Source organism: Otolemur garnettii, unplaced genomic scaffold (assembly GCF_000181295.1).
Source record: "Otolemur garnettii isolate 467f Iridium unplaced genomic scaffold, OtoGar3 scaffold00336, whole genome shotgun sequence".
NCBI lineage: Eukaryota > Metazoa > Chordata > Mammalia > Primates > Galagidae > Otolemur > Otolemur garnettii.
Window position 1 is genome coordinate 190,347 of NW_003852731.1, and position 23,346 is coordinate 213,692.

General features: G+C 43.3%; 1 protein-coding gene across 1 annotated transcript in view; it reads left to right on the forward strand.

Moving 5' to 3' along the window:
* RSAD2 (radical S-adenosyl methionine domain containing 2) overlaps nt 1-18,532 on the forward strand; it is a 20,624-nt gene extending 2,092 nt beyond the window's left edge. The window contains exons 2-6 of the mRNA XM_003803558.3: nt 3,602-3,763; nt 7,588-7,817; nt 11,571-11,720; nt 14,806-14,838; nt 16,518-18,532. Coding sequence (XP_003803606.1) covers nt 3,602-3,763; nt 7,588-7,817; nt 11,571-11,720; nt 14,806-14,838; nt 16,518-16,682 — 740 coding nt within the window. The 3' untranslated portion in view covers nt 16,683-18,532. The remainder of the gene's footprint in view (nt 1-3,601; nt 3,764-7,587; nt 7,818-11,570; nt 11,721-14,805; nt 14,839-16,517) is intronic.
* The last annotated feature ends 4,814 nt before the right edge of the window (nt 18,533-23,346 follow it).

Here is a 23,346-nt window from a genome sequence, read left to right on the forward strand (position 1 = left end):
GGGTCCGGGCTGGGGATTCGAACCCGCCACCTTAGGTGTACGTGGCTGGCGCCTTAGCCGGTTGAGCTATAGGCGCTGAGCCTAAAATACAGTTTTGAGGACTTAACTCCCTACCTAACTCTCTTATAAGCCTTGGGAAACTAAGGTAGTGAGTATTGTGGCCAGGTCCCTCAGCGAGCACAGCCCTGGCTTCAGCAAGCTCTACTCCCATGCCACAGACACATTTTTGTGGTGGTAGTGATTAGAAATTTAAACACTGCTTACTGTCACAGAAGCATCCTCCTAGCATGATGGATCATAACCCGGGAGGCGATCTAATTTCACACTGTCCAATCTAGACACAGCTGGGAGTAAAAGGAGTGCTAAAAGTAACCAGCAGGTGCTCTCTGATCCACCATCACCAGAATAGTCCTGGGCAGCCCAGGATGGACAGCAACTCTACTCGCAATCGCCCAAGGCCTTGGAGCTGGGCATGGGTCCTAACTCCATCTTTTTCTACCCTTGTGATCTTGAATATGTTGTTTGAACTTCTGTGGCCTCAGCTCCTTCAGCCAAAAACCAAATAATAATTCCTCCCTACATAGATTATTTTAAGGATTAAGCGAGTGTTTGTCACCTTGGGTGAGGCTTGGTGAGGCCGGGTGTGGATCAAGAGCAAATTAGAAGGAGCTTTTGTGCAGTTCCTTGGGGAAAGCACAGCATGCCACCCATGGCCACACAGGCAGCACCAGGGTTGTTGTCATCGCAGCGGGAGAGACCTGTAGCAAGAGCCTTTGTTATAGTTTCTGCAGGAGAAAACAGTCTAGGCTGGGCAAGAAGGTTTAGTGTGCTCTAGTTTGGCTCATTTCAATAGGCTCTGGGGCATAGGAGCTGGCTCTGGCCCCCTGATCGCAGGTCCTGGGATAAACAGGGTAGAGGATAGTAGCCAGGAGCCTGAAAGTCCTACAGGGGAGGGGAGGGGGTCAACTTAACTGGCTGCTCAAAAAGAGGAACTAACCTGTCTGTGGCCAGGGCCTCAAAACTAAGTCAAGACAGCATTGCAAAAGCTATATGACAGTGAGACTGAGTGAATTAAACCACCAAGTACAGTGTTTGGTACTTAGTAGGTACCAAATTTCCTGAGTAGATAGACCCATGCAGTGTCCCCAGGAAAGTTTGTGGCACATTTTGCTGCCTGCTCTTTAATGAGTGCCCTGCACCCCTCTGCTGCTCCAGCTGGTGTCGATCACTATCTTATTCCATTGACCAAATCTGTGTCCGTCCCAGTCTTACCAGGTCTGATGATTGCTCCTTGGGTTTCTGATCCTGTTGCTGGGACTTGTCACCCTCTTCCTCCCCATGTTTTCTAAGGGAAGACGTGACTTATCTAACCTGAGCAGGCCACCTTGTGTCTGCTCTCAGAACTGCCAGAGCTCTGCAAAGTGGGCACTGGAAACGTCCCTTGGTGGGACCACTTGCTTCCTGGCTAGGGCTTCATTCTGGACTGGAGCTACTGTCATGTCACCTCTGGCACAGAGAATCTGATAAAGACACAGTGAGGTGAGTTGAACCAACTGACTTGGACTCAACCTCACTGTGATAATTCCATTGTCAAGAGCAGAATGTCTTGATATCCTGGGCCTCCTAGTTAGTTATGGCACATTTATCTTCATTTTCACCAATCTCTCCTCTGCTCCGTAAAAAATATTTTTTTTTAAAAGAGGAAACACCCCATAAAAAAAATCAACACGTGGTTGTCCCCAATTTAGGGCCTAAAAGCAGCGTCAAGATATATGTACAGGGGAATGGCTTTAGGAGACGCAGCAGATTGGCCCACAGAATGTAAGAAGTTTCAGAATCGGCACTATTGCATGCTAGGAAGGCGGGCCTCAGGCAGGAAGGAGGCACCCTATTGCTCACCCCACCACCCTCAGACAAGGCCTCTCCCCAGTTCCTGCAGATGACAGGAGGTTTCTTTCTGAAGGTGCCGGCCACCAAGGGTTGTATAGTCAGGGACACCAGGAATAGCAGGGAGGAAAATGGACAAACTGAAACCAGGGAAAGTCAGCAAGGTCTGCCCAGTGGGTAGGGAGAGCCCTGCCCCCAGAACGCAGGCGACAGGTGCATGAGTCATAGTCAGGAAACCGATGTTCTTCTCTGGAAAGCAGTGACTCCAGGCTGAAGCCCAAGGATGGAAGCTTCGCGATCATCTAATAGACAAACTTGGTTACCCCACCCCCATCACACTGTAGCAAAACTTCCTTTTTTGCCCAGCCCCTTCTCCCTTCATCAGAGACGCTTCTGTTACATGCAATTGTTTTGTGCCTCAATCAAATATAAATGGACAAACAGAAACACCAAAGAAAGAGAAAAGCTACAGGAAGAAGAAGAAAACTTCCCTACTCAAATCTATAATTAGTAATTGCAAAGAAATAAGGGGAAAAATATACATGTGAAATAAAAGTAGAATGCTAAAAGAGGAATATGAGAATATGAACATATCTGGGATCTAAAAATGGTTTCTAAAATTAAAATTTTTAATAGGAAATCTAAAAGGCGAAGTCTTAGAAAAATGAGACCAAAGCGAAGGGATAGACAACAACAAGAAAAATGATATGGAAGAGTGGTTAGATGTAGGGACTCCAACACGCCAGGGATAGAATTTCTAGAAAGGAGGAGAGTAGAACTTGACAAGAGGTGTTTTTTAATTGGCAGCCTTCTGAGCGGCCAGACGAGGAACAGGGAGAGATTTCTAAGGCCCATTGTCTTGAAATTTCAAAACTTTAGGAAGAAAGCTTCCAGATAATGGAAAAAGCTGTTAAAATTCTTACAAAGGATTATAAATGAGAATGTTAGACTTCTGAACAACCTCATTAAAACTCTTCTGCAAAAATTAATGCCTTTAAAATTCTGAGTGAAAGATGATTTCACCAGGAATATTACATCTGGCCAAACTCTTGATTACAAATGCACTTTTGAGACATACAAGTCTTCATTTTGATTCATGTTTTATATCTTTTCAGAGAGGTTATAAAATAATTTTCCATAATAAAGGAGCAACTCAAGAAATAGGAGGGCACAGAATTCAAGACCCTAGGCAACCAGGACCAGGAGAGGGGGTGGCAAAGAGAATGATGTGCCACGGTGTTTTCCAGCTGGGAGCTGGGCACAGCCCCTCCAGACTAGGACAGGAGAGGTTTGCTGCCTTGCAAATCTCTCTGTACCCTTTGGCTTCAAAGATAGTGCGTTCATCTGTATAACTAATTCCTTACTTTGAAGTACCTAACTTTCTATAGCCACAAACCTGAACATGGGTAAAACTGGTGAGTCTTTAACAAAATAAAACAACAAAATCAAGGACACCTGTTTTAAACTAGAGCACATGCACACACACGCGCACACACATAATCCAAGTGACTTTTTTTCCTGGTTAGACCCTGAGTCAAACACATGGGCAACCCCCTGGGGGGGGATTGATGTCAGGGACTCGGCAGAGTTAGGGGAGGGGAGGATGGTGAGGAATTTTTATTTCATCATTTTGACATTGAATAAATATTACTTTGCCATTCAAATAATAATGAATATTTATGAAGTGGAGAAATCCGTGTTTCCCCTCTGCCAGGAATGGAGAAGATCAACTTTTCGGGCGGAGAGCCGTTCATTCACGACCGGGGAGAGTACCTGGGCAAGCTGGTGAGATTCTGCAAGGAGGAGCTGCAGCTGCCGAGCGTCAGCATCGTGAGCAACGGCAGCCTGATCCGGGAGCGCTGGTTCCAGAGCTACGGTGCGCCCCGGGGCGGGCTGTGCTGCTGCTGCTGCCGCTGCCGCCGCTGCCATCCCCTATTTACTTCCTACCATTCTGGGCGTTAGGCCAGGCCTGCTGGGGAACTGGAGGGAGGAAAAACAAATCTCCCCTATTCTAATTTCTTTCAAGCTGTGCCTGGTGTTAGGGCAGTTTTGGTTCCGTGGGGCTCTAAGTAAATGCTTGCAGAGATGGAAACAGAGCATATTAGCAGAGGGACCATCCTGCACGTTTCAGTTTAGCGAGTGTAAGACCTACAGCCTTAGTTTAGCCACAAGCAGGGAAGATGGACACATTTTATAGCTTTGTAGTAAAGTGTCTCCATGGGGCCCAGGCTTGACCCAGGGCTGATTATATCAGGCCTTTGTGGGGAGTTCCAAGGTATTCCACTGTGTGCCAGGAATAAGAACCACTGGGCTAAATTCTAAACTCCTAAGATAGCTGGAATTCCTTGCAGGTAACTTATATATTTGTACATGTGTATAACGTATACATATGTAATATATGTATATATATATAATATGTTATATATAAAAAAAAACATCCTCAGAGCACCTAGAATTCAGTAAGCATTTGAAAAGCATTCTCTCTATTCCCTCATACCACCATTTAGGCGACAGTTATAACCTAACTCTTAGAGTACATTTCTCTGTTCTTCCTTTGTCTGAGCTGTTTGGGCCTTGAAACTGTTCATTTGAAGGGAACCCCCATTCCAATCTGCCGAGGATGTGGACAGGAAAGCCATGTGAGATGGAGGGAGCGCGAATGTGCAGGTGTGGGCAGGAGAGTCCGTCTGGAAAAGGTTTAGCAGGAAGAGAAGATTCAAAGTTTCAGTCCAAGGAGAATCCAGGGAAACTGCAAAGCAGTGTGTAAAAACCAAAACCCTAGTGAAAGGAGTCACCTGACATAACAGGGGCTTAGATGTACACAGTCAGCGTGGGGAACCAGAGTCAGAGAGACAGGAAACAGAGCTGAGGAAGGAGTGTGGCCAGAGACTGATCAGCAGGCTGTTCTGGTCCACGAGAGCCTCCAAGATGGGCTGTCCGTGCGTGTCCAAGTGGTGAGTGGAGGGGAGACGGGGGGTCACTGTGTTTCAGGGTCAAGTGTTCACATATTCATATGGGGAGGTGGTACAAATCAGCCAATTTGGGAGAGTGTAAGAAAAACCATGTCCTTAGAAAGACAGCAAGAAATTGTGAAGAGAGGCGCCTAGGGATGGGCGGGCCTGGCACAGCCCACGGGTGGACAGCCAAGCGTGAACTGGAGTTGATTTCAGTACAACATGTGCCAGATCCTCAGATCATTAAAGACATATAAAAAAATCTACCCTCTATGTTAAATCTTCCATTGCTACCGTGTTTCTCTGAAAATAAGACACTATCTTATATTTATTTTTTCTCAAGAAGACACACTAGGGTTTATTTTCAGGGGATGTCTTATTTTTATTAAGTGTAATACAATAATCTACATTTATTCAAATATCGTTAAGTCATCTTCTTCTGGAAACTGACCAGGGGAGCTGACCTTGTTGGTGGGGCTAGCAGTAGTGATGGGTGAACTCCTCTCCCCTAGCCGTTTGCACGTGCGCAATAGGATGCCTGCGACCGCTGCTACCACACATGCACTTGCGCAAGTTCCAACGGCTTGGAGAAAGGAGCTATAGCAGATAAAAGGTATTCCAGTCTTCCTTACTGCTCTGCACCAAAATGCCCATCACTAGATCTTATTATCGGGGTAGGGCTTATATTTAACAAATGCATAGAAATCCTGCTAGGGCTTATTTTTGGGGTAGGTCTTATTTTGGGGGAAACACAGTAGCATTTGCAATAATTTTAAATATTTTTAGATGTTGTCAGGAACAAACAGAACGTGCCCATGTGCTTGTCTGATTTTCCATGTCTGGTGTCACAGGCCAGGAATGGGTCCCAGGTGCTCAGGTGGATGAGGACACCTGTCCAAGTTTGGTCTTTAGCTAGAAGGACTCCCAACATTCAATAGCCAGTTATGCTCCAGGCTGGGGTCATTTGAGCAAAGGATACAGAGCAAACACAGCCCGATGGAGACACATGTCACCAGTATCCAGAGAGGTCACACACAGGCTTCTGAGTCTTTTCTGGGGTCACACAAGTTGTCCTTTCTCTCTAGCAGTGAACTACAGGAACATGTTTGGAATGTCTTTGTACAGGCAGGCTCGTTAGAGTCTTGGGGCTGAGCCTTTTGTGCAGGGCTGCTTGTTTCAGCATTGATTGCTATGTAACCAGCCACGGCAATAGAATCTCAAGACCCCCACAATGCACCCAAGTCTACCATGAATCTTGCTCAACCATCCTGACAGGTCTAGACAAGTTGATTCAATCTGCCCCATTGCTCCAGTCTTACACACAGCCCCAGTTAGTGATATGCAGCCTACTGGAGCAGCCGTGTAGGCAGCGGTCAGCCAAGATCTAGGCTCTAGGCTCTCCTGCAAAGATGCAAGGACAGAACAAACAGATATGCTCCTTTAAATATCTCTTCATAAGAGATTTTATCAGAAAAGCTGAGAAAATTAGGAGGGGGTATTGTAGTTATATAACAAAAGCTAGAGAGGTGGCAGAACACAGCAAGCAATAAACTTAGAGATCCTCAGCTGACTTGGAAATCGACTGGGTGAGCACTAATATAGCTGGTAGTTCTCTGTATTTTAAATTTTAAACTTTTTTTTGTTTGGCTAGAGAGCATGTTTTAGCTAGTTGCCTTTTCCCCAATGTGACATACAATTAAGAATTTATTTGAGATAAATTGTTAGAGTAGTTTGAGTTGTTTTAAATAATGGACAATTAATTACCTTTTTTAGGCTCTGGTTTGTGCCAGATGCTTTGGGGCATAGGTTACCTATGGGTAAAATAAAATTAGCCCCCCAAATAGAGTTGAAATCACTGTTTTAGAACAGTTGCTTGAAGCATTTTTGGAATTCCTAGCTTCTATAATTTGAACGTAATTTTAAGAAAAAGGTGTCAACTCTACAAAGTCACAATAAGTAGGAAAACACAGACTTAATCAACTGCAAAAAATAACTCGGCTGGAGGGGATGCCTGTTGCTAAGAGATAAGTGGCTTGTCTGAAACAGCGGAGGAGTACAAGGACGACAGTGCTTAGGTTACAGACAGCAGCAAGGGGAGACCAGCGTGCTCCCAAATGACCCACTGTCACAGCTCTTCACATCCTGTGTCTGGGGTGGGAGAGGAAGCTATTGACCTCTGACCCCTACACCAGGCTTCCCTTTGTCTGGGATTCTTGGCATCTAACACAGCCATAGCTGACGTAGCATATAGCCTATGTCATAAAGTTTAGATTATGAATCAAATATCCAAGTGCTGTCAGGAAGAAGCTAAGGAATGTGGTATCTCTGAAAAAGCAATTTTATCTGTGTGGTGGGAAAAAAAAGAAGTAAATCTGTAACTAAACATAGATAACTGTAAAGGCCTTTAACAGATACCTACTTTCCTCCGAAATTATATGACCTCTGTGCTGGGATAAAAGGCAAATTTCCTTCAGATATATTAATAAGGGCTCACACACACAGTTTTAGAGCAAATAGACTAAGTGTCCCTATCATTTTCTTATGTGTACATGTGGTTTTATCAAGATTTATTTCACACAAGAACAAAGTCTAATTGATACCTCAGTGACTTTTGTGTGAGGGAAAGTGTTGTTTTAAAAATTAGAGCACAGATGCAGGCAAGGCACGGTTTGCCAGAAAGAGGTGTGCACGGCATGAAGGCCTGGGCGCTTGGGTAGGAAATCTAAAGATGGTCACTGTCCCTCAGGTGAATTCCTGGACATTCTGGCCATCTCCTGCGACAGCTTTGATGAGTCCGTTAACGTCCTCATTGGCCGTGGCCAAGCGAAGAAGAACCATGTGGAGAATCTGCAGAAACTGAGAGCGTGGTGCAGGGACTACAGAGTCGCTTTCAAGATCAATTCTGTCATTAACCGATTCAACGTGGACGAGGACATGAACGAGGAGATTAAAGCACTAAACCCCGTCCGCTGGAAAGTAAGTACCCAAGGTCACGTTGCTGACTTTAATCAAGAAAACGTTCCACAGAAACAGTCTTCAAAGAAACCAGAAAACACACTGTCACGAGAGACCTGTGGACCCACAGAGCCGGCCCCACAGCAGGTCCTGAGCTGTACCCTCTGTTCTCCTTACAATCACACATTTCATGCCACAATTTTCCTTTCTGAAACCTGGGACTGATTCTTTTCTGGAATGCTGGGAGGGTAAAGTTCCAGAGATGTGCCATGTGCTCAGTCAGAGATGTTCTGAAGGACGTGGCCCTGTAAAGGCTGCATTTCTTCCTCCAGCTGCTGGCTTGTTTATGGGTGGGTGGATATAGGTCCCTTATAAATTCTGATGGTGCAGTTTCCACTGAATTAGCAGAGGACATTAGGGCTCAGGTCATCCCCGGGTTGTAACTAAATAGAGCCTTTGTTCCCAACCTCATGCTTTAGCGCTACTTTGACTACCAGCTCCTAGAACCTTCAGGTTCATGCACACGGAAGCCAGCTCAGCACAGATAGCAAACATGAGGTGCTGCACTTACAAATGACTTCCCAGTCAAGTTTCCCGCCCTTGGCTGTTCTTTAGAATCAACTCTGGCAGGCTCTTTGAAAAGCAGCTTCATAGGGTGGCACCTGTGGCTCAAAGGAGTAGGGCGCCAGACTCATATACCAGAGGTGGTGGGTTCAGACCCAGCCCTGGCCAAAAACTGCAAAAAAAAAAAAAAAAAAAGGCAGCTTCTTAGACTTTGACTCATATCACTGTCCTGGGGTGTCTGGTCCAGGCAGGCACAGCAGAAGGGCCTCAGTGTGTGTTTCCAACAGGCTGTCATGTGTAGCTCTCCAGCACCTGTCTGGACCCCAGGGTGGATGCAGCTGAAGGTGAGATGTTGAATTCAGCTCTAGCAAGGAACAGAGATTTGGGAGAGCTGAAGGGACATAATGCTACATGTGCTCAGAGCATGTGGAAGGTGAGACAGGCTGCATGTAAGAGGTGACACTCGGCTACGCTCTGAAAGAGAGAAAGAATTTCCGCAGGTGGCAAGGCCTGAGGCAGGACGCTGTGTCCAGACTAGAGAGCATGCCCCCTAACTCGGGTTTTTCTTTCAAAGCCTCTGTTGACTTCTTTAAATCCACGTCAGCATTCCCAACAGATGGGGAGAGGGACACTCTGCATACGCAATGTAGGTTTCCTGGGTTGTCCTGTGAGATGAGGAAATGGGTTAAGAGAAGTTGAAATGCTACTCACTCTAAGAATATTCAAATAGGTAGATTGAACTTGAACTTTTGGTCACATATATAAATAAGCTGAACTGTCAGCCACACACCCAAGTCTAGAAGGAGCTGGGGAAAAAGCTAAAGAAAGAAGTACCATAGCCAGAGCAGGGACTGTGCTCCAGCGGGAGGCGAGGCCATGGGCAGAGAGCTAAGCCCGAGACGCTGGTCTCCTTCCTGGACCCTCCCTGTCTCCGCGCCCATCTCTGAGCTGCTCTTTTTGCTGTAAACTACAGCCCTCACTCTTCTCCTTTGCCATCCTGTTCTCATGGATATATATGTGTGTGTATGTATAGGGATGGATGTCGGTAATACACGCACACACACACAGTGGGTGCCAGAAATGTGTACACATTTTAAGAAGGAAAAACTGTATTAAAATTGTAATGTTCAAGTCATGTTTGAGTTCTGAAATTACCAAGAGACAAGATACAACATCCAGCATAGCAAACGTTTTTGGAATATATTGAGTATTACATTTTAATACAGTTTTTTCCTTTCTTAAAATGTGTATACATTTTTGGCACCCTCTGCATGTACATCCGTGTGTGTGTCCATGTGTGTGCACATGTGTGAGTGTCCTACGTGTGTCTGTGTGTGTGTGCACATGTGAGTGTCTGGTGCACTGTGTGTCTGTGCACATGTGAGTGTCTGGTGCATGTGTGTGTCTGTGTGTGCACATGTGAGTGTCTGTGTGTGCACATGTGAGTGTCTGGTGCATGTGTGTATCTGTGTGTGTGCACATGTGTGCACATGTGAGTGTCCTGCATCTTCTCACAGTTCCCGTGTGCTCCTGTCTCACGGCTTCTCTCTCCTATTTCCACTCCCCCTCTGGCTTACATTCCCCTGATTCACTCCACATTTGCCTTTTCAAGATCCCGACTCTTTTCCTGAGAGAGAACTAGCTCCTGCCCACCTGGGAAACCATCTCCTCACCAGAGCACTGATGTCCACTGTATGTCAACTGGTGTGACCTGATGCTCCTAAACCAGGCACCTGTTCTTGGTCCAACTCTGCCTGTGCCCAACCTCCCTGGCGGGGTGCTGCCTCCTTGCTGGGCTGGCTCGTCCTGAGCCTGGCTTGGCAGGACACAGGTGTGGGGATGAGTGGCAGCCCCTTGGTGATACTGGCAGTCAATTGAGGAAGACACCAAGAGAACAAATAGCAAAGACAGCAGGAGCCCTGGGCCAGGGGAGGCAGGGGACCAAGTACCAGAGCACAGAGGGGAGATGGGAACAGTCAGCAAAGAAGGGGCTAGCAGGGCCTTCTGAAGTTCACCCTGACCTGGCTAAAGGTGTCAGGGTAGCTCAGAGATGGCATTATTTAGACTCTATGTAGAATAAGAAAACTCTTAGACCTGCCTGGGCTCTGTTCTGTCTGTGTCACCCTTTGTCACCTTGGACAATTCACTTCCTGGCCTGTCTTTCCTGAGACTGAGTTTTTATTTTCAAATGATGGCATTACTTAGGATGGAAAATACTTCATATATACACACAAACACATTTACTTAAAAGAGTATTGAATATTAATGGTTTTGGACAACTATGTTATATATAGGAAGTTAAAAACAGGTGTCCTTCAGAGGCTTAAAGGAGGATTTATTAAAAATCTGCAAAAACAAAATATGTGTTTCTTGGTTTAGAGATTACAAATGACTTGTCTATTTTTGATGCTTTTGACAGCTCATGTGTCCTTGACTGAGCATGTGGCCTGTGTCCACCGTCCAGGTGTCCTTGACTGAGCGCGTGTCCTGTGTCCCCTGTCCTGGTGTCCTTGACTGAGCGTGTGTCCTGTGTCCACAGCCCAGGTGTCCTTGACTAAGCATGTGTCCTGTGTCCACTGTCCAGGTGTCCTTGACTGAGCATGTGTCCTGTGTCCACAGCCCAGGTGTCCTTGACTGAGCGTGTGTCCTGTGTCCACCGTCCTGGTGTCCTTGACTGAGCGCATGTCCTGTGTCCCCTGTCCTGGTGTCCTTGACTGAGCGCGTGTCCTGTGTCCCCTATCCTGGTGTCCTTGACTGAGCGTGTGTCCTGTGTCCACAGCCCAGGTGTCCTTGACTGAGCATGTGTCCTGTGTCCACCGTCCTGGTGTCCTTGACTGAGAGTGTGTCCTGTGTCCACAGTCCAGGTGTCCTTGACTGACCATGTGTCCTGTGTCCCCTGTCCTGGTGTCCTTGACTGAGCGTGTGTCCTTTGTCCACCATCCAGGTGTCCTTTGTAGTCTGAAAATATTAGATTCTAAGACCAGATCAAACATAACCTAGACCAGTTTTTGAAAGTTTATATTTTAAGAATGCTCTTGCTTCTAACACCATATTTCTAAATTGCAGGACCAGTTTATGAGTCCAGAGTGACGTCTCCCTTGAATGTTCCTTAGTTCTGAGTGGCGTCTTTGCTTAGAAGCGATGAGGCTTGGCGTGTGGTGGAGTCAGGTGAAAGGCTCTTTACCAGGCACACGTCCCTCTGCCTTTCAGGTGTTCCAGTGCCTCTTAATCGAGGGTGAGAATTCGGGGGAAGACGCTTTAAGAGAAGCAGGAAGATTTGTTATTAGCGATGAAGAATTTGAAGGATTCCTGGAGCGCCACAAAGGAGTGTCCTGTTTGGTGCCTGAATCTAACCAGAAGGTTGTATGACACAGGCGTTTTGTTTGTTATCCTGCCTTCGGGCCGGTCTCAGACGGGGCATCTTTCTCCCAAGGGCTGGTTGCGTTGCTATTTTGGAGGCTCAGTGCCAAGAAAAGGGAGGAGTGTTTCTTAATATGCCAGGGCAGATGGGGCTGCAGCCACCTCCCACTGTGGGATCTCTCATAAGCTCGGTGTCCCTACCCAGGGACGTACAGGACAGTGCCTTGTAGGTGACATGATCAAGTATAGAATCATATACGTAATCTTGGTATGTGATTCATATGTGTGTGGTCTTTATTATGTCATATACATATAACATAGGCCCTAAATATAGAAGAAACTACTAAATTCATATCAACATTTTCATGTTATTTATTTGAACAATCTTTTTGGATAATTTTAACTGTTGGATAAAATGTAGAGGAAATGTTTTATCGACTCATTAGTTTTTTAATGCCATTACACCGTGTACATCCTGTTAGCACCAATTTCATGTATGGATTAAACAGGCCTGGCCAAAGCATGTCTATCTTATGAAGCTTCTAGGTATTACTAAAGGCAGAGTCATTAATTGATGTCTTTTCAGAAGCTAAAGAAAAAAAAATTCTTGGTTCTCCCTGACATAGCAGAGGAAACTCCTTCCTAATTGAAGATATGAAAAAAATTGAATTATGAATGCTATATTTGAGTACATGAAAACTAAAAATAGATGCCTTGCATTATAATAATATAAGGTAGATTGTGCTAACATGATACACTGAATTATATAAATTAAAATATTATATATAAAAGTTCTTTAAATCAATAAGAATTAACACACATGCATAAACCCACAGGAATGGGCATAAACAATTTATAGAAGATAAGTAAATAGTGAATACATATTTTAAGAGTATTTTATATTCAGTGTTCAAATCAATATCAATTAAAATACAAAGCAAGAAGTTGCAGTAAGGGGCATTATTAATAGTAAGAGGATAAATGATGTCCCAGAAAACAGACTGGTAATTTATGGTAATAGCCTTTCAAATGTTCACGTATTTTGATTAAGAAATTCCACTTTAAACGTAGGAAATACTCAGAGATTCAGAGAAATGTTATGTAAAGGCATGTCACTGCTATGTACCCTTGTATTAATCCAAAATTTTAAGAAAAGAATAATAGCGATGAATTAAAGATTGCCTAACATTCCACCTATAAAGAACAGGTAAATCTTTATGTTTACAGAATGAAATGTTATACCATCTATTGAGCATATTTTAAAGACTATTAATTGATAAGGATAAATTCTCACAACAAAATGTTATGACATTGGTTACAAAAGAAAAACAGAATACAAAATCAAACTGAAGTTAAATCCTAAGGGCCTCCCACACACACACACACACAAATGCATCTATACATATCCCCATGGTTATCTTGGAGTAGTGAAACTTTCATAGTTTTTATTTACCTTTATAACTTTTTTGGACTTAAAAAATTTGTAAAACAAGTATCAGTTTTATTATTTAAGAAATCATTTTAAGAACAGTTTCTCCCATCTGCCACCCCAAAGTACACATGCAGAAAAATCTCTCCTCCATAAGCTTATGTACTGTTAGAAATTCCAAGAACAGAAATTCCTTCCTTACACTTTTGACTTCTGTGGGTCTCGGTAAATGATTAGAGTTTAAATGGCAATGTCGAAGGGAGCATAAATAAGAAGGTCCTGGCCTAAGGGACAGGATGGCTCTCAAAAAGAAGAAAGAGGATAGAGAAGGAAAATTTCTCCTATCTCTGCTCTATTTTATTTGATTTTTAACATTCTGTCTTAATTGTGTAGTTAATATGAGATCCAGGGAAATATGGCAGTTATAATCAATGTTACTGTGGTGTCATTGAGTCCTCCTTCTGTATGACAGACCATTAACCCATCTGCTCATCTCAGTTTTCACAAATACTTCATGAGCCAGGTTTTATTGTCTCTATTGTGTACTCAAAGAGGCTGAGTCTTAAGCATTCATTGGTCTGACTTATGTGAGTGGCAAAACCAGGATTTTAGTGACCGCAAAGTCCAGGATCCTTCCAGCCAGTGTGTTCCAAACTTGAGTTTGTATCCGAATCAGCTGGGATCTGATAAAAGGACTGAACTCAGTTCTGCAGGTCTGAGGTCAGCCCAGGGCTCTGCTCTTATAACCTGTCTGGTGTAGACACTCTGAGTCCAACCCCCACCCAGACTTTAAATAGCAGGACACACCAGGCCCTGCTCAGGAGAGGCAGGCTGTGACTAGTATAAACTGACACCTTTTTTAGTACAGGATCCAAGCTAAGAATTGATGTGGCAAGCATCAAAACAAGAATAACATTTTTGACCAGTGAAAATTGTGTAAAATTCGATTTTCAGCCCCCATAAATAAAGTTTCAGTGGGGCTGAGCTACACCCATTGGGTGTGGCAGCTTTTGGGCTATGACTCAGAGCTGATTACTTGTGACAGAGACTGGTGGCCTGTAAAGCAGATGATATTCATTCTCGGCCCTTTTCAGAAAACAGGTTATGGACCCCACCTCTGTGTGTAGGTATGGGAGGTACCACCACCCACAGACAGTACAGGTGTGTGTCTGGATACCCACAGAAGCTAAACTATTAGTAGGGTTAGAGTAATATTAAAGTCCTCAAGAAAGCTACTCTTAAGCCCCCCAGCTACTAGCGTTATAAAAGTTCTGCTTTATAAAGTGAGAACAGGGAGGTTAGATACATGTGGACACAGTCAGCAGGAATATGGAGCGGTAAGGAAAAGGATTCCCCATGCAGGAAACAATGGGGAGAGCCTGGGATTTTACTGTCAGAGAAGACTTCAGGGTAAAGATTCTGCTGTTTGACTCTTCCCGCAAAGGGCAGAGCATCCAGACTTGTTCCAGTGTGTTGACGCTGTGCCCACAAATAGATCCTCACCTTGCAGGGGACGTACCAAAAAGCACTCATCTGAGATGAGACACACCAAATCAGAATCAGGGAACACGGCACATATACCTTGTAAGACGGGCAGCTGAGCACACATGCTCAACAGCACGCTTGAAACTAATGTGTTTGATTTCTCCTTTGCAGATGAAAGACTCCTACCTCATTCTGGATGAATATGTGAGTATTTCTAAATTGATTAAGCTGTGATGCCGGAGTCGAGTTATATGAGTGTAACTACCTAGCACATATTTGCCCTTAACCAGTCTTACTGTTGGTGATTGCACTCAGTAGGACAACCCTTACTTTCCTGTGATGAGTGTGGAGCTAGGCAGGTCCCCGGGCATCAGCAGAACCCAGGTCCCAGCATTTGCACTAAGCACCTCCCCACAGTGGTACAGGGATGTCACGTTAAACCTGTTAATCACACACAGCAGCAGCGTTGTCTGCTATGCAGTCTTGGGCTGGAGGTTCTCCCAAGATAGGGCACCCAGGTTTCTTTGGAGAAAGGCACTCCACAGTTATCTTCAGTAACCCTGACGCAGCTCGCTCGTGCTTTTTCCAATAAGCTTTGGCTTTGGCAGAGACTGTCTTGTGGTTCCTCCCCAAACACCACTGGTGTTACTCCTCCCCCCTCTGTCTTCTAAAGGAAAAGGAAAACCTGCCCTTCTCAAAATTCAATACTGAATTACTTTTCCCTTTTCCTCTGTCTCCCCCACCCCGGATTTATAACCCTTGCCAATATTTCTAGCAGAGGGTAAATAATCTCACTCAAAACACATTTTATAAAATGATTTCCAACAGCAACCTTGGGTTCAATATTTAAATTGAGTTTAGTTTTTCTGAGAAACACTTACTGTAACTCTAGGAATTTTGTGATTTTCAAGTTGGCCAATGAGTCTATGTAGCCATTTCTTTTCGTATTAATGTGAGCTTTCTTTATAGAGCATACAAGGAAAGGGGGTAATGAAAGTGTTCATTTTCTAGGTCTGAGGTCTGGAGGAAAATACAATTTATTTGGGGGATGCAAATTATAATGACTGGCTGGGGATTTTGACCAGGGTCCCTCAACAAACTGCCTGCATTCCACATGGTTGGAACGGACTGAGTTGAGCCATGATTTGCTTTTGCAAATGTACTAATATTTTGCATCAACCAATAATACTTGACCTCCTACAGAATGCTCAGTGTAGGTCATAAGATGTGTAAAGACCCCATATCTGCCTATAAGGTAAAATAGGATAGGCTAAAAAAAACAAAAATGGATAGAGTAAGACAAAAATAGAGACTTTCAGCAGGACATATGAGACTCTCCTCAACCTGGCTCCTGTCTGCCTCAGTAGCACCTTTTGGGGGGGTCTTTCTCCCCCCATTCTCAAAAGAAGTGTTTATTAGTATTTACATGTATACACTCATGCACACAGGTTTTTTTTCCAGAAACAGCACCTAGCTGCAGTTTCCCACGTGCATCATATCAATTCATGATTCTATGATTTTTATAATACTGTGCCTTTGGATTACAAGTTTCAAAATGTAATTCAGATGTCAAAACTTGGGGGAAGGCTTTCCTGATTTCTCCTCCATTGGAGAGACACGCACCTCACATAGGGCCCGTATAATTAATTCTGTTTATTGTGTGCTTCACCGATCTCACTTATCTATGGCAGCCTCTTCCACTAGAATGTGAGTTGATTGAGTAGAGACATGGGATCCAATTGGTTCAGTATCTGGCCACCGATTTCAAAAATCATTCATTTACATGATTGGAATATCAAAATTTGTTTGAATTAAAACCCTACCTTGAGCTTGATAGCATAACGTACCCGGAAATATGCCCATTTCTGTTACGAATGTCCTAGATGCGCTTCCTGAACTGCAGAAATGGACGGAAAGAACCTTCCAAGTCCATCCTGGATGTTGGAGTAGAGGAAGCCATAAAATTCAGTGGATTTGACGAAAAGATGTTTCTGAAGCGAGGAGGAAAATACGTGTGGAGCAAGGCAGACCTGAAGCTGGATTGGTAAAGCTGAAATGGAAGAAGACGTCAACCCACCAGCAGGGAAAAGAGACTCCCAGTGTGGCCTGAGACTGTCAGCAACGCAACTGCGCTGGTATTTATTTCTCCATGGCTGAAAATCTGATTTCCACTGCACGTGACATCTGATTATCTGTGGTCACAGAACACACAAATAACTTGGATAAATGAAATCCACAGACAGTGGAAAACCATTGTGTTTACTTAATTGATCTATTATCTCAGTGTTATTGAAAAAGGACTTCTTTCTTTGAATTTGATTTAGCTAAAAAGCTTAGATAAGCCATCTATACATAGGATCTCAAATCGAGTTCAAAGATGTGTTTGTAAGAAATAGCTCCAGGGATATCTTTGAAAGCAATGTTTAGTTTGGATTAAAATGTTTTAAGCAATGTTTTTCTGTCACTCTTATATATCAGTTTGGAAGCTATTTTATTTTTCACCTAATTTTGTTTATTTGACCTACTCAACATTTTCTGCTAATTACCCAGTTCTTACATCTGGGAATGTTACAAAATATCTCCCCGAATTATTTCTGCCGATTGTGATGCTTTTTATTCTTCTAGCCTCGCACCATTGCAACTTGGACTTTTTACCCAGAAGTATAGAAATAGTCAACAGATGTTTTCAAGAACAATAAGTGACTATCTTACCAGTTTTCAGTGACTACCTGGAAGGAGATAATAATTCCCATAAAGGCAGGGTGGTACTGCCCAGCACACAGCAGCTATTTGTTGAATTTTAATTATTGTTAAATAATAATATATTTTTGTTGCAGACCTTTCTCTTCAGTGATTCTTAGCAAAACCAAGAGACACTCCACTTTGCACGAGACGGTTGATGAGGGAGCCAAATTACCTTGCTTTGTCCACATATTATTATTCAGGCCACGTGAGGCTGTCAAGTAAAAATATAAGAGCTTAATTGAGAAGGAGGAGTCCCATATCGCTGGGAAGTGAGGCCGCTGGACTGGCAGGGGTGCCCCTGCCGAGGTGCTGGAAGACCCATTCAGGAAAGAACATGGTGATGAGTAGAGAGTGTGCCTGATTTATTAAATGAAACCATGGGCCAACATCAGCCATCTCAGTTAACTCTGAGTCAACCGAAGTAAGGCACAATCTAGGTCAGTATGAGAAAATCAGTGTCTGCCTTTTCTAGCTTGAGGAAAGAGAGCATGAGGGACAGTGTCACTTAAATTAGGTCAAGGAACAAAATCCTATCCTTGTGGAAATATTGCATGCATCTTGTTTACATAATCTAGACAGTATCTCATTGCCTGGAAAAAGATAATTTCCTATTATTGTTTCAAAAATGTGACATCATGGAATTTTTTTTTTTTTTTTTACCCAAGCAAAGAAAAAGTAATTTCAATTCAGCTGCAGTTCCAGTGCTGCTCACTAGATGGCATTTACATGTTGCCAGAGTTCATTAAGCATAGTACAGACTTTCAGCTTAATAATCCATGTGCAAGACTTGGTGATTTTGAAAGGTTTTGCTTTTCTTTGTCAAAAGATAAAATTTCTAATGAAATGTTTCAGCTGCTGTAATTCAACGTAAATATGTTTGTGTCTCATCCAGAATAGGATAGGTTGCCTGATATTTCCCATTTTATGCATTTAATTTCTTTTACAGTATTTTTTAGAGGAAGATGAATTAGAGAGGTTTTTTATATTTTAATCCCCTCTGGCTCTTGATAGTACCCTTCACAAGCTATGATTACCTTCACATAATTAGCATAAACAAAAACAATTTTTTTACTTATTTAACATGAATTCACCTTGCTGACCCTCAAGAGAGAATAATTTTAGCAAAGGAGGAAAGATCACACAGGTGAAAACACGAAGACATTATTTCATAGACAGCAGGTGCGCAATCAACATATTCGAACTTGAAGTTTAAATCCTTTGAGTTGGAGGGAATTTTTCTTTAGTGGAAGGAAACTGTATTTCTCTCCCCCAAAGGAAAATACAATATAAAACACAACAAAATTGCACTGAAGAAATAAGATGTTTCAAATACATTTTATCTATTTCTAGCCTTTCTTCTTTCACTCATTGTCAGTATTTGAGAAGGAGACTTAAAGTTTAAAATATTCAAATATCCATCTTTCTTAAAGGGTAGAAACAAGGACTTTTAGAATTACTAGAGCATTTAAATTCAGACTGTACATTGTTTTACTTTTTTAGCTTTAAAGATGAATGTTAGTTTTGTAAATACATTTTGTTTTATTGAGAAAGCAAAGAATAATTTAACCGAGGTATCTTACGTGAGTGTTAAGAGTGAATATTTGTAGGTGTACATAATTATTGCTTAAATTTAAATGTAGTAACATGAATGGAATTTTGTCTCATAGAAGCCTAGAAAGATCATATATAAGTTGAATATATTGGTTTAGAAAGTACTAATCATCTACTATTTATTGTTAAACATTATAGAAGTGAGGTGTTTTCTTTCAAGTTGAAGTTTGGCTGAATCATCTGAAATCTGGGCTCATGTTTAATCTCTATCCAGAGTTTGGAGCCTAGTCCTTGGGTAGATAGATGTCAAAACAATCAGCAAAGTATCAGTATTCCTCTATTCAGCAATAATTCATCTCACAAATCACCCTCTTGGTGAAAGGAGTCAATTTAATCAGCTGTTTAGACAGAGGCCAGTCATGTTGTAAAATTTTAAGGTTTGGTCTGGAGTGTGTAAGTAGTATTTTAGCTCTTAAAGAAATATATAGATTTGTTTGCCATATACGATGCTCCTGATTCTTGGTCAAATATATTAAACCTGTTTTAACGTGCACATTAAAATATTTTTTATATTGCCTCTTTCGGAGGCTCAATGTAATGAAGTCTATCCCTGGTGTATGTTTAAAGTAACTGTGTGCTTTCACAAATGCTGATTGCTAAAGGCAAGTACACTGTAAAATCCACAAAGCTGTCAACCATCAGTGAGTCCACTTCAGACAGCCCTCTCAGCAGCAGCACGGAGGGGACTGAGCATCAGGAAAGGGACTCTTCTATTCTAAAGTGAAAGCAAATGTCTTGGGTACTCAGTGTCCTCAAACCAAATCATTTCAGAAGGAACAAATTCCCACACATGGGCAGCCAGGGCGGCACTTGAGCCCTTGTGGTGAGCCCCGAATATGACCCGGAATGCCAGGAAGGCATACGGGCTGAGTGGACCAGGCCAGCGCTTCCAGACTGGGCCCTGTGAGCCGGCAGCAGTTCCCACAGCACCCACTCACCAGAGTGGCTCTTCTGTATGTGGAGCAGTGGGAGGTTCCCTAGCCAGTTCTGGGCAGTGGGAGGTTCCCTAGCCAGCTCAGCAGGTGACCTGGCAAACCTCACCGTACGGCTTTATCTCTGTACAGAAGCATCTCACACAAAAGGGGTGACAAGTTCCCCACTGAGGGCCTAGTCTTCAGGAGATTGAATGGTGTTAGGGAAACCAAGCAGGCTGCAGAGAGGGGTCAAGGCAAGGCCCTGGACCAAGGGCCAGATCAGCCCCAGAGGGGCAGGTGTCTGGCGTTGCGGTGTTCCAGGCAAGTGCAGAGCCTCACCAAACACCTGGTTCCTAGCTGTCCATTCCGTCCTGGATGCCCTACAATCTGTTGCTGCCAGCCTTCAGCTGACGAAGAGCTTGCCCTTCTCCTCTGTGGCCTGTCCTTACTCTACACCTAAAGCCCTCCCGACTCAGATTCGGTCCTCCCAAGATACGCAGCCTTCTCCCAAATGTGCTCCTGCACCTGAGCTCCTGTACAAACACTCACTCTTCAGGAGAAAGGCCCCCTGCCCTTCTCACCTTGGACACATGCTGACCTTGGCCTCTCTCCCTCCCAGGGGACAAGCGTCAGACTCAGGGGCTAGGAGACAGTGGAGGAGATTTGGGGGGCAGCCTGAGACCTTGGGTGCTGTGGCTGATCCCTGACATCCACAAAGGGATGGGACAAACAGCTCAGTATCAAGCCCCTGCTGGTTGGGGTCCCACCAGGGAGGTGTAATTACACTGAAAACCCTACCGTACTTTTAGGATAAGTGCAGCAAGTCTAGTTCAGATGCTGTCAAAGGAGTCTTGAAAGATCAGAAAGATTTTAAAAATATATTTTTTGTGGTTCATAAAAAACGCACATTTGGAGGATATTTAAAAAACAGTAAAACAAAATGAAAAAAAATTATCCATAATTTTATTGCCTAGAAGTAACTGCTAATTTAGCTCATGGCTTTCTAAGCCATGCTTTTTTTTTTTTTTTTAAATAGAAATGAGTTCATTAGCAATAGCTTTATTTTTTACATAATATCTTCAGAAGATTTTAAAAGCCAATTAGCAGTTTATACTTTAATGAGAACAGCCAGTTCTTAACATTTCACACTAATACATGAGCAGACATTCAATGGCCTTCAAAATGACCACAATTAATTTGAAGAAAAAACAAAAAACTACTGGGTTTGGCCTTTGAATTGTTTTACTTATTTGTTTATAAATGTAACTATACCATGTTCTGGGAATTCACTTTATCTTTAAAGAATATGTGTATGTATGTAAATTGAAACAAAGCTTCACTGTGCAAGCTCATTTTTGGAGGATCTGGGAAATTGCCCAGAAGTTATTTATTTTTTCATTTGGGGCTACCTCAACTTGTCCCCAAACACCCCTTGGCAACACATCTGAGTAGCCTGACCTCCTTCAGCTCTCTCTAGGAGTTTGGGTGATAAACAACTTTCAGAGAACTCCTCCCCACAAGGAAGGGGTTACTGAGATGTCAGAAAACCTCATGTATGTGTAAAATCGGTGCTCTTAGCTTTCATGAAGAATGTCTCATTGTTCTTTAAATGGTGACTCACACGTCCCTGCTTCCACAAAGCCTAACAGACAGTAGGCCTTCCAGGGCTGACTGAGTGGAACCAACCTGTCGGACCCATGCCATTAACTGAACACCACGCATGGGAAGGCTTAAACCAGAGAAATTTCTCTGGAGGCTGGAAGTCCAAGCTCAAGGTGCCAGCCAGGTCAGTTCCTGGTGAGGGCTGTCTTCCTGGCTTACAGACGGCCCTGCCCTGTCCCCAGGTCCTCATATGGTGGAGAAAGAAAGAGTAAGACCTTCCTCTGTCTCTTCCTCTCATTTCTCCTTCTTACTTGTCTACGGCCACAGTCCTCTTGGACAAGGACTTCATTTGACCATCATTACCTTCTCTATTTGGAGCAGGGCCATAATTTGGTCCACAGGGTGGCCCATCATTAATGATGGTGAGGAATAATATAACTGTAGACACGACCCACCTTTGTCCATATGAAAGCTTTATTGAAAGTATAATGCTGTGAGTAGTATGACTTGGGACCTCTGGAAAGGTCCAGTGCTTTCAAAATTGCACTCATACACTAGGACAAATCCTGATGTGTCTTCATTGCAATTGAACTTGTGGTTTATGCCCTGAATTACTGTAAAATTCAAAGACTTTTGGAAAATATCAAACAGTAACCTTATATTTATGAACTTGCCATGGGGATGGGTCAGCCCCACCTTTCTCCCATGTACCAGCCAAGTGAGGGAAGAGCAGGGAACAGGAGGCAAACCTCAGCTATTTCCCCATAATTGCCTACCATGAGTTGGTGATATCTGGCAAGATCCTTGCAGCTTCATGGTCTAGTTCAGGAACAGGTCGGTGCATATCTACCCTGGGACTAGCAGACCTGTGCTACATGCTTTGGGAAATACCAAAACCGAGGAGCTAGGGTTTCAACTTTAAGAAGCTGAGACAATTTAGGCCAACAGATAGCCACAAGTAACAGTTAAGTTACAGGCAAAGTAGTAATAGGAAAAGCACAGCTGGTTTGAGGTGAAGGAATCACTGTGTGTGATTATGGGTAGGCTACGGAGTTTCACCAGAGGACTTGAGTAAATTACACACAAAGCCCAAGGCTGTATCTGGTAACTGATAACAGCACGGGCGAGTTAACACTGTGTGAAAGACGTTCTCCACAACCTGAGATAACTTAGGATAAAATATACAAAACCACATGTTACAGTGTAAAGGCCTGATAAAAATTGTCCTGAGCAGCAATAGAGCACATTTGGGATTTGGGGGAAAACATCTTAGAGAATGAGAGACAGAAGATGACCGTCCATTCACTAATGCACTCATTTACTATGCACCTATGATATATCAGCTATTATAGTAAGTGCTAAAAATATAAACATAATATCCAAGACAGTACTAATATCCAGAATCCCTAGGAATGCAAATTAATTAGGAAGAAAAAAATAACCCCACCAGAAGGAAGACAAGCAACATTAGATGTGTAAAAGAAAGTGTACAAATGGCCAACAAACACGTGACAAAATGCTTCACATCACTAATCATCGGGGAAATGAAGATTAAACCACAGTAAGATACCACATCAGCCCAGTCAGAATAGTCACTATTCAAAAGTCAAAAAATGAGATGTTGGCAGGGATGTAGTGGGAATGGAAATCCGTATGGAGATTCCTCAAAGAGCTAGAGCAGAGCACCTACCATCTGACCTTGCAATTCCAATACCGGGTATCCACCGGAGGAAAAGATGTTATCGTATCAAAAAGACACCTGCACCTGAAGGTCTGTCACAGCTCAATTCACAATTGTAAAGATATGGACTCAATCTAAGTGTCCATCAGCTGATGAGTG